Below are 10,761 nucleotides of genomic sequence, written 5' to 3'. Positions count from 1 at the left end.
GTGATTTCTCGCTTTCTGTCTCTCTCTCTTTCTGGTGAGCGCACGTGCCCTATAGAAAAACCTCTCAAAAAAAAAAAAAAAAAAAAAAACTGCTTTCTGAAAGGGTTAAAGTTAAAAAAAAAAAAAAAGACTGCTTTCTGTAAGTGGTTAAGTTCAAACTTATTTGAGCAAAGTTTTTAAAATTTTGAGAGTAAAAATTACCTGGTCAAGAGGATGAGAAGAAACACATGAACAAAGGCAGGGACGTGAACAAGACTGATATGAGTCAAAACTATACACAGATAGGTGTTCCTCTTTAGGACAGAAGTCTGACTGCTTTTTCCCCATTTCCAAAAATCCCTTCCAGAAGGCCTAGGGTGAGTCTTGCCTAACATTAACAAATCATTATGGCCCAGTTGATAACATCCTGCCCCTGGCACAGTTACCTTTCAATGGGTGAGTCAGGCCCACACATGTTAACAGATCATTTTAACTCAGTGATAACAGGACCATCCCTACATTCTGTCCGGGACAGTATCTTACGAAGTATACACACTCCTTTACCTCTATTAAGGCAGTTTACTGATCCATTCCCAAAACACAGAAAACCAACCTATACCCTACAAGCCTCCAGTTCCAGATGTCCTACCTTTTTGGGCCAGGCCAATGGGAAAACTCTTTTCACTAAATTCCAAACCTTGTCCTTCACTCTCAAAACCAAATAAAAGGAACCCCTGTATCTGATCACCTGGAGAATGGTACATTTGCCATTCTCCTAGGCTAGTCACTCACATTCGTGTTTAGAAATAAACTGCATTAACTATTATTCCCGCAGAGTTGGTTATTTCCATCAGAACTCTATCTCAAAAGTAATTAGATTTGAAACTGAAGAGAAACAAAGACCAATCCATTGAAGTCTTTATATATTTCATAGATCTTGGTCCTATACTTCTGATTACATCAAGACTTAGAAGAGCTTTAAATAGGTTATTTTTTAATCTGACTTTTTTTTTTTTTTTGAGAGGTTGTTGCTATAGGATGTGTGCACTTGCCAGAAAGACAGAGACAGAGAGAGAGACAAAAAGGTAGAAATCACCCCCGAGGGGGGATGGCCATACCACAATCCCTTCTTCCCCATTCTCCTCTTGGGATCTTGGGCTTGCACACACACGCCCGGCGTGAGTTTAAGCCACCAGGCCTGGGACTCGAATCGTGGGCGACTACATGGGAGTCCAGCGATATTGCCATTATGCCAAGTAGAAAGTGAACTGTGGGGACAAAACTAACAGCAAGATGGACTGATAAGAAAAATATTGAAAGAAACCACTAGTGCTTTGAAAATAGCACCATAAGCAACCAACTCCAAAACTATCCCAGTAAACTACTAGATATGAAAAACAAAATAATCAAGGCCTACAGGCAAAATACAATTATCAAAGTCAAAATTCTTAAAATGGTCAAGAATGGCTAGAATCAGGTTTTCAAAAGCAAGGCAACAACTAAGTAAAATCTTCAAGGAACTCGAGGAAAGAAATTTTCAGGAATTTTATATCCAGGAATGCTTTAAGTACTGAAATTATAGAAAAAGTTTAAAATATGTAAATACTCAAGAAGACAGTATGGGGACCAGCAGTTGGCATAATGGCTATGTTGCTGGACTCCCATGTAGTCGACCGCAGTTCAAATCCTGGACCCAGCGGCTTGAACTTGCACAGAGTGTGTGTGTGTGTGTGTGTACATGCCCAGGATCCTGAAAGGAGAATGGAGGAGAAGGAATGGTGACGTGGCCACCACCCCCCCATCTCCGGGAGGTGATTTCTTGCCGTCTGTCTGTCTGTCTTTCTGGAGAGGGCACGCACCCTAATGGCAAAAACCTCTCCAAAAAATAAATAAATAAATACATTATGTAAGTGTAATTCCTGAGGAATCTATTTGAGAAAGTATTTTCCATAACAGGACAGGCAATAACTATCTTAAGTTTCATTACAATCTCTGTTGCATGATCTTCTGATAGTTTTCTTTTTTAAACAATTTTTTAAGACGTTAACAACAGTCGCATTGGTCCTGAGACTAAGTAGATAAGGGAACTGAACCCTTCATGGCTAACTGTGCAGTTGGAGTTCTGACCCCGGCAGCCTGAAAACATGCCAGGCATGTGTACGTGCATGCCCACAATTCCAGCAGGGCTGAGAAGGATTTGCTGTGTGACCTCAGTCCACTGTGGGATGCTTTCTCCTTTCCTTCTCCATCTCCATCTCTCTAGCGAGTGCACATACCTGTTAGCAAATTTTTAAAAATAAAATAAAACCACTCCACAGCCACATTCTTACTGGGTTATCAGGAAAGTCATGGCACATTTTTGCATAGAAAAATACATAATGACTTTCCCAAAGACACATAAGCCATAGTTCGCCACGCCCAGAACTAACTGTTAAGAGTCATTCCAAAAGATAATGGAGGACCATTAGTAAAAGAACTGAGGCATTTATGTAATTGTGGAGTTAAAACAAGGATGCGGACACAGGTGGGAGGATAGCATGTAAATGTTACATATTCTAACATGTAAACAATGTAATTAAATAAAATGGGAGGAGGGAGACAAAAAGGAAAATAGGGTAACATCACCGATAATTCAGATAACTAGAGTCAAAGGACAGAATTTAAAAGTGACAGGCACGATAGGAAAAGTTAAGTATGAGAAAGATCTCCACAAGATACAAATATAAAACAAAAGCAGAAAGCCAATAGAACATACGAACCTTCTGAATATAAAGAACAGCAGCAAAGCAACAAAGACACACTAGGTGGCAACAAACTGAATAAGTAGTAAGTAATTCTGACACACATTTTGACTAATATGGTCAAAAGTGAACCCAAATACATCAGTCATATAAAAAATATGAATAGGAGCCAAACTTATTGTCTAGAAGTTAAGGAAGCCAGATTCCATATGGCCAACCTCACAGCTCAAATTTGGCCCTAATGGCTTGGAAAAAATGTTGGACACATGTACATGTGTGCCCCAAAACCTAGCAGGATGGAAAAGTAGAAGGAATTGAGGAGAAACCATGCCCCCATTGGGTGGGGGGCAGGGGGAGCTTTTTATAGAGACCAGCGAGCGGTGTACTGGTTAAGGTACTGGACTCCCACATGGCCGACTACAGTTTGAGTCCGAGACCCAGCAGGTTGAAAATCATGCCGGTATGTGTGCATGCATGTCCGAAGTCCCAACAGAATAGAGAAGGGATTGATCATCCCTCGGGGGAGGGGGGGGGTGTGATTTCTCGCTTTTTGTCTGTCTCTCCAGCGTGTGCACATACCCCATAGAAAACAAGCACACATACAAAACAAAAACCCACACTTCTCTCTCTCAAAAACATAAATAAGTCAATAAATAAATAAAGCTATATGATTATAAACACTGGCTAACGGGGTGGATATTCCCTATCTAGATCGTAAGATGCTAGGTCCCAAGACAATGTCTTTCTTCATCTACATTTCCCAAGTCTAGTATAAAAAAAAAAATAGTAAGGAGAAAAAGCACAGAAATTAAAAGAATCATAAGATCCTTAATTATTTATTTATTATTATTTTAATTTGACCAGAGAGAGAGAGAGAGAAAATGAGAAAGTAAGCCCCACCAATTCCAGGAGTCAAAGTCAAAGTCACCAAGTGCAGTTGACTATGTGGGAGTCCAGCACCCCATGTCACCTGCCAATCCCAAAAATAAAAAATTTTTAAACTAGCTAAACAGAGTTTGTTCACAGAATTTGTTTATGTACTGGGGTCATCAGAAAAGTCACAATGTATTTTTCCTGTTTTTCTATGCAAAAATGTATCTGACTTTTCTGACAACCCAATAATATTCCATATTTTCATTTTGACCAAATCTTCCAAAGTAAATTTTTAACAGCATATTAGAAAACTAGACTATTGAAAATTTAAAGAATCACTCCACATGTACATTTATATACTCATTTTGGAAAGTCATTTTTTTAAAGACTATTACTTTAATTTTGTGTATTTATCATTTTTAAAAAATTTGACCAGAGACAGAGAAAGAAGGTGAGAAGGCAGGCCACCACGTCCAGGACCCAAACTGTGGTCAGCCATGTGAGAGTCCAACACCTTAACTACCACACCATCTGCCAGTCACAAAAGTCTTATGTTTCAAAATAGTCTACAAAAGAAAAATTTCAAAAATAAGCTAGATTAACAATAAAATTTTGGACACACTGCAGTTAGAACCCAACTTTATTGTTACAACCAATTTTTATTTACAGAATATAAATCTCTTCAAAAAGATACATTCCTTCATTTAATCAATGGTAAAAAGCCTTATTAAACAGAAATAACGCCTGAATATCTTAAACAGAAATACAAACAGCTTCACTAAAAGTTTAGGAACATATAGTAAAAATGTATTTTTACTTAAGCAATTACATGAATGAGGTTGTTTTTAATTTTCTTCACTGGCAACCCCATTTTATCCGAAGAACAAATTTTGCTTAACAGTGGGGAAAATGTAAAAATTAAATTCTAAACATGAACATATGCAACAAAAAAACAGGAAGTATCTTCATCACCAAACAGATTAACAAAATTCCCAGACACTCAGATACTTTCTGAGGCATCTCAAAACACCTACATCAAAAGTTGCATTCATTTGAGAGGTATCAGTACATTTTCAGTGCTGAGACTATTTGTAGCACTTACAGTATATACAAAGCAGCATTATACTACTAAGGTTCACATTTGATAAACACAAATTTTTACGTTTTATGTCACAATTTCCCAATGCAACATACAGTGAACGCAATGACAATTATTCATTTCTTCCATCCAAAACTGATACAGCAATTACCATTTAAGCACATGGAATAATGCCATGTCTTCTTCCTTATAATAATAGTATATTTTAAAATTAAAATACTTCGTATCATGGAAATTTGACCTAGCTGTAGAAAGGCTCCTAAGTATAGTCGAGTCAAAATTTTTTTCTCTTGTCAGATTCCATTAACTTATAGTTAATTTACTACAGATAAATACAGGAAACTACTTCCAATTATTAAACAAAAATGACAGTGTGTTACTACCTAAGTAGCAGCACACCACTACAACCATGGCTCTTTTGGGGTCATTTCCAGCTCATGGGGGCTAGTTTACATGGATATCATTGGGTTTCAAGTTATCTCTGAAGGTTCCTTTATTAAGAGTTTGGAAATTTAACTAATGGAACACTTCTAATTCCAATAAGCCAGTTTTCTTACTCACATTCAAATACAATATGTAATATTTTCAGCTTTTAAATACAATATGTAATGTTTTCAACTCTTATTAAGTATCTTGTGTTTTATTGAAATGAAGAATGGTTTTCAAAATATCATTAACAGTTAAGATATTAATCAAACACTTGGGATTAAGAGTATTTTAGTAAGCAATTTTTGTAACTTAGAATAGTTATAGGATTTAAAATGAACACAGATATAATGGTAATAATGGTATTTTAACCCTGCTGTTTTGTATCAGTAGTATACTAAGTGCATAAGGTACACAGTAGAGAAAGAACATTTCAGAAAAAAAAAAAAAACTACTAAAAACTTGAATTTTGGATGCTTCAAACACAAAAGGGTTTATCCTACTTCTAAGCACTATCATTTTTCCAACAAATTATTGGATTTTCATCCCATTTCAAATTACAATCCAGAAATGAACATTTTCAGCATAAAAACTGTTCAGAAAAATCTAATCCATTATGTAATGTATCTTGTCCATTTTAGTTTTCAAGTATTCAAGTAATACAAATCCAACTATTTTATTTTGCAGGAACACATTTACAGACTGAACTTCAAAAACAGGGGAAAACTCATTTAAAGTAACTGATGTATTCTTCTAGTCAAAGACATCGAAAACCCAAGACATAACACCGTAATCACACTAGTGGTATGCAATAGCCCCGGGGAGAAAGGTGATTCAATATAACTAATGCCTTCTTTTAAAAATTATCAAAAACAACAAAGATTGCCTTAAAATGTAATTAAATTCCCAGTAAGTTAACATTCTAAAAATCTAATAAACTAAAGAAAAAAAAAAGGCAAATCAATTTTGAAATAAAGATAAAGCTGCTTTACCACATACGTAGTTCTTTTTCCCTATGCATAATAATTACTAGCATTTGCCCTCTGTGTGTAAAGTAGTGCTAGCTGCTGCCAAAACCAGCTCCCCTACTGTCCTAGCATAAAGCATTGTTAACTTTGTCTATAAACTAAATGGCTGATTAATACTAAAAGTTTAAATCTGTCTTACTTTGTAATGTAATATATTAAAAGCTTTATTAAAAGCAATTTAAAGCAGAAAAATCAATCTGATAGTATACTATGAAAAAAATTCACAAAGTGATACAGACAGCGTCTGTGTAATGTAAAAAAGAATTATCTGTATAATTTTGAAAGTGGAGATTTGTAACTTTTAATTGAGAGTGTTTGAAGGACTTTTTTTCTTCTTTAAATCTGGCAGCTTTAGTAACAACTATTTATGAAGTTAAAATAAGTGTGCAGAATTGTGCAGAATATGGAAGTAGCTGTCACTTAAAGATTCTTACATCTTTCATTCTCTTATTACGGACTACTTAAAGTTTAGAGACATCAACTGATATATGCTTAAGTTGAACTAAGAGCAATTACTTGTCCTATCTCTGGTATACACAGGATTTAGGATTCACATTCAGATATATAAAATTTCAAGGTTTCTTTTCTTTGTAGACAAACCCTGAAAATAGGAAAAGGTAATACTTCAGTTTGTAATTTGTATTTTAAACTCCCCTTAGCTAAGAATCATGACTCAAAAACTGGAGCTCTATTATTACTACAGTGTATAAATTTACACTTCTAGAAATCTAACCTCAAAAAAACGAATACACAACTGAAAAACAAAGGAAAGTCTTATTAGGCACTGAGAGGCTAAATAAATAAGTACTGACAGTAACCAAAGCTGATAAACCTTATTTCCAGTTCCTGTTATCTCACTTTGCTGCCAGAACTGTTGGCTATTTCCCGTCTAAAGCCAACGAGCTGGACCATTTCCTTACAGAAAAATGCCTACAAAAAGAGAAGAAAACACGGAACAAGACACAATCTCATATGCAAGATACAATTCACACTAATTTACAAATTTTTATTTACACTGTTTTATATACATTCCAGGCAGACCTAGTGAATGAGTTTTGTGCTCCTTCTGATCTTAGATGATCAGGAACAAACAGTATGACACACTACCACCTCGCTTTGATGCCAGAAAATGGTGGTAGCATGGGGTTAGGAAGGGGGAAAAAATATCAAATTATCAGTGGTCAGGTAAGATCACAGAAATATAAGGGGAGAGGAAAAATTGAGGAATTTTGCTTGTTAAAGCATCCAGGCCACTCTGGTCTATTGACTAACATTGAATATACATGAATGCCACTTCTTAACTATTTTTATATTTACAAATGAGCTTACTATCAGTTGAGTTATTAGGTAAGGCATTCAAGTTCCTTGTTAACATAAAAAGGCAACAAACATCTCAGCAAGCCAGAGGACAAATTTAGATGGTTGATTTTACAGCACTGTTGACATTTATCTTCCTTTAGAATCCTTTAAATGGTCAACATAAAGGAAAGCATCTTTGAACCTTACTGCTAGCCTGCACCATGATCCCAAAAACCTGCATAGGAAGTAGGAACATCACAACACCAAAATCTAGCCTAAGAGTAGCAGTAATAGCTTAAGTATCTTTTGTTCCCAAGACCCACTGCATACTTTGAGGGCTACAGCAAGAGTTTTTATTCCTGGTCACATTCAATTCTACATGAAACTCTCAGGAACGCTTAACAACAGTGTCACGGCTAGCCGGCATGTAGTCTACCAGCAATGGCTGAGTGAATCTCTATTCAAAATTGTTTGAAGTAACAATATGGAGTAAGGTAGAAAAATGATCTTCTCTCCTCCCACAGTTCTACAAGATGAAATAGCTCTTTAGAAGGCAGAAAAAAAAAAAAAAGAAAAGAAAAGAAAATCAAGAGTATTTCTTATCTCACCAAATACAATTTTCCAAGTTGACACTCACATTACAAAAAAACCATGAACTGCTTAATTGGTTGCATTCAGTTAACCAACTATGCAAAATTCTACTGATTTTATAGTAAAATGGTTTATTTTTTTAAAAGTGAACATTTATAACACAGGGGAGGTAGAAAGCAAACCTTGGTCTAACACTGTCAAAGATACAAACATACTTTAAGAGTCTACTCATGTAACTAGAATTTACCATTTAAAATGGCTTGTAAGTGTTTCTACTTACTGTATTAGCTTTAAACATCTTGAGATAATCCAAGTAGTTTAAAGCACTTGTCTGAGAATATAAGTCATTGAAGAATACATCAGACTCCCCAGAAGATTTCTCAGAGGATAGATTTGTAGTTGCATATTTTGAATATGCAGATCCATTAAGCCAACTTTGTACATGGGCACTTATGTGGCCAAAGTGCAAAGCTTGTCAGACTAATTTTCTAAGTAAAGTTAACCATGACTGCTCCATTCCACACAGCCGACTTTAACACTGGAAGCCTACTTACCTATCTCAAAGACCTAACTTCTTTCCATATAGTAATTGCCTCCCTCTAATCTCTAAACAAAATTAAAAATAAACTTAAAAACATGAGAAAAGGAAACAAAACAACAGAAACCCTCCTACCATGAGTATTTCTGCTTAATTCACATTTTGTCATGTCAGATTTTAAGTGTACAAGATCAATGTTCTAAATGTTCCTTATTTAATTCTTTTACCACCTAAGTAGATTATTCTCGACTTACATATATCAATGAATCATTTGCTATCACTCTTAAAGACATGGAACCAAACTAAAACATGAATGTATAGAACTACAATGTATGGAATGAATCTGAACAGGTAAAAAGACTGAACCTAAATGGCATTTTCTTATTTCCAGCTATGGTAACTTTTGATAATTGTTTCAAAAATTAAGAATGCTAGTGACTGTTTAGTAAACAAAAACAGAGCATCTTGATAAATGAAACAAAATTTTTGGTTAGGAATAATCTGATATAGTAAAAATTTTAAAACCAGCAACTTAAATGACCATATTTAGCATTTACAGACATTATTTAATACAGATTTTGGTATTAAATCATACTTATTCCAAGATTATATGGTAAGTATTTATATTTATACTGCCAGACTATGTAGACACAGAGGGATAAGTTACATTACCCAAAAAAAAATGCTTTCCAATATTTAATTCAAAAAGATACACCACCAAAGGAGATACTAAATGTATTTTAACCTCCTAAACAGGCATTTTTATATGAACATTCTAAGTTACCTACACCAGTCAACAACCGGCATTTCAAGGGTAAATGATTCACTTTACTTACAGTGCATCGAGATGAAAAGGTTACATTGGACAACTAGAATGCTTACTAAAATTAATCTTATTAAAATAAAAAAAAATTCTCTGGAACATTTTCATTGCTTACACTCAACAAACAGATGAAACAGATGAAAGCAGTCACAGCATCAAGTTAAACAATAAATAATTTACATATAACACAGATTAAATTATCAAAGAAAGGCTTAAACTGACATCTTTATACCTTCTGCAGATTTAACCAATTTCTAATCCACCACATACTGATAGCAGTAGGTATATTTCTTGACATCACTCAGTCTATTCAAAAAATAGATTGGTTGTTTTATAGGCATTATTTATAAAGCAAAATAACCGAATTAAATAACAGAACTTTAACAAATGTTGGCTTTTTGGAATTTCTTAAGAAAAGATTCACAAGCATTGCTCAGCTACTTGAGAATAATTAAATCTCTTCTTTACTCAGGCACTTTTAATGCAGTAACCTCAGGCTTCATTTTAAAGTACTGGTTAAAACGAACAATTGCATACCTAGTGAGAAAAGAGAATAAGGACAAAATTAGCCAAAGCTGAAAAACGTAATCCTTCTTTTATTTTCCACTCACCATTTTAAGCTTTTTTTTTTTTTCAATTTACTATTTTCAAAGACCATACATTTAGTTTATTGCACCACCTACTGGACACTTTTCCAATACAGAGAGTATGGAGAAGTATACTAATAGGTTTTTCCTTATGGACCAATTACTTGATCAAATATTTGTAGCTTTCACAGTATTTGATTGAAAAAGTAACCTCAATGTCCATATGACTTCTAAATGTTAATCCAAACAAAAGCAGAGATCAATTTAATGCATATACTAAAATGAGACTTACCCAAGGAAATCAAACTCAATAGTGGAGTACTTGGCTTGAATCAAAGCCCACAGTCCCCAAAAGAAATGAGAAGCCTTAAAAGGAATGAAGAAAAATCAAAATTATGAAAATGCTTTATTCTGTAAAACAAAATTGTTAATTGTATCCTTTTCATTAATTCCACACACCAATTTCTTTTTTGCTGTTCTTATTATTATATAAAGTATCTGAAACACAGGCAATACTAATGCACATAGCTTCTGAATGGCAATACATTTACTTCTGTCCATACCAAGAGAGGTTAGGTTATGATAAATTATAAACACTTAAAAATAGAGCTCAATTCTTGTAACATGCTTTTTTTTGTATAATGCAGAGTTCAGCATCGGTAGCACTGATTAGATGTTGGTTAAGTGTTTTTGTTTGTTTTTTATAGAATTATTTAATTTTATTATTTATCATTGTCATTATTATTTAATTTGCTACAGGGCACATGTGCTCACTGG

At 34.4% G+C, this 10,761-nt stretch overlaps 1 protein-coding gene across 1 annotated transcript in view; it reads right to left on the bottom strand.

Moving 5' to 3' along the window:
* Positions 1–4,215: 4,215 nt before the first annotated feature.
* ETNK1 (ethanolamine kinase 1) overlaps positions 4,216–10,761 on the bottom strand; it is a 68,531-nt gene continuing 61,985 nt past the window's right edge. The window contains exons 8-9 of the mRNA XM_006167167.3: positions 10,277–10,350; positions 4,216–9,934 (exon numbers count right to left, since the gene is read on the bottom strand). Of these exons, the coding sequence (XP_006167229.2) occupies positions 9,862–9,934; positions 10,277–10,350 (147 nt within the window). The 3' untranslated portion in view covers positions 4,216–9,861. The remainder of the gene's footprint in view (positions 9,935–10,276; positions 10,351–10,761) is intronic.

The sequence above is a fragment of the Tupaia chinensis genome, unplaced genomic scaffold (assembly GCF_000334495.1).
Source record: "Tupaia chinensis unplaced genomic scaffold, TupChi_1.0 Scaffold144568_1, whole genome shotgun sequence".
In the NCBI taxonomy this organism is placed as follows: domain Eukaryota; kingdom Metazoa; phylum Chordata; class Mammalia; order Scandentia; family Tupaiidae; genus Tupaia; species Tupaia belangeri.
This window is presented reverse-complemented; position numbering and strand designations above follow the sequence as displayed.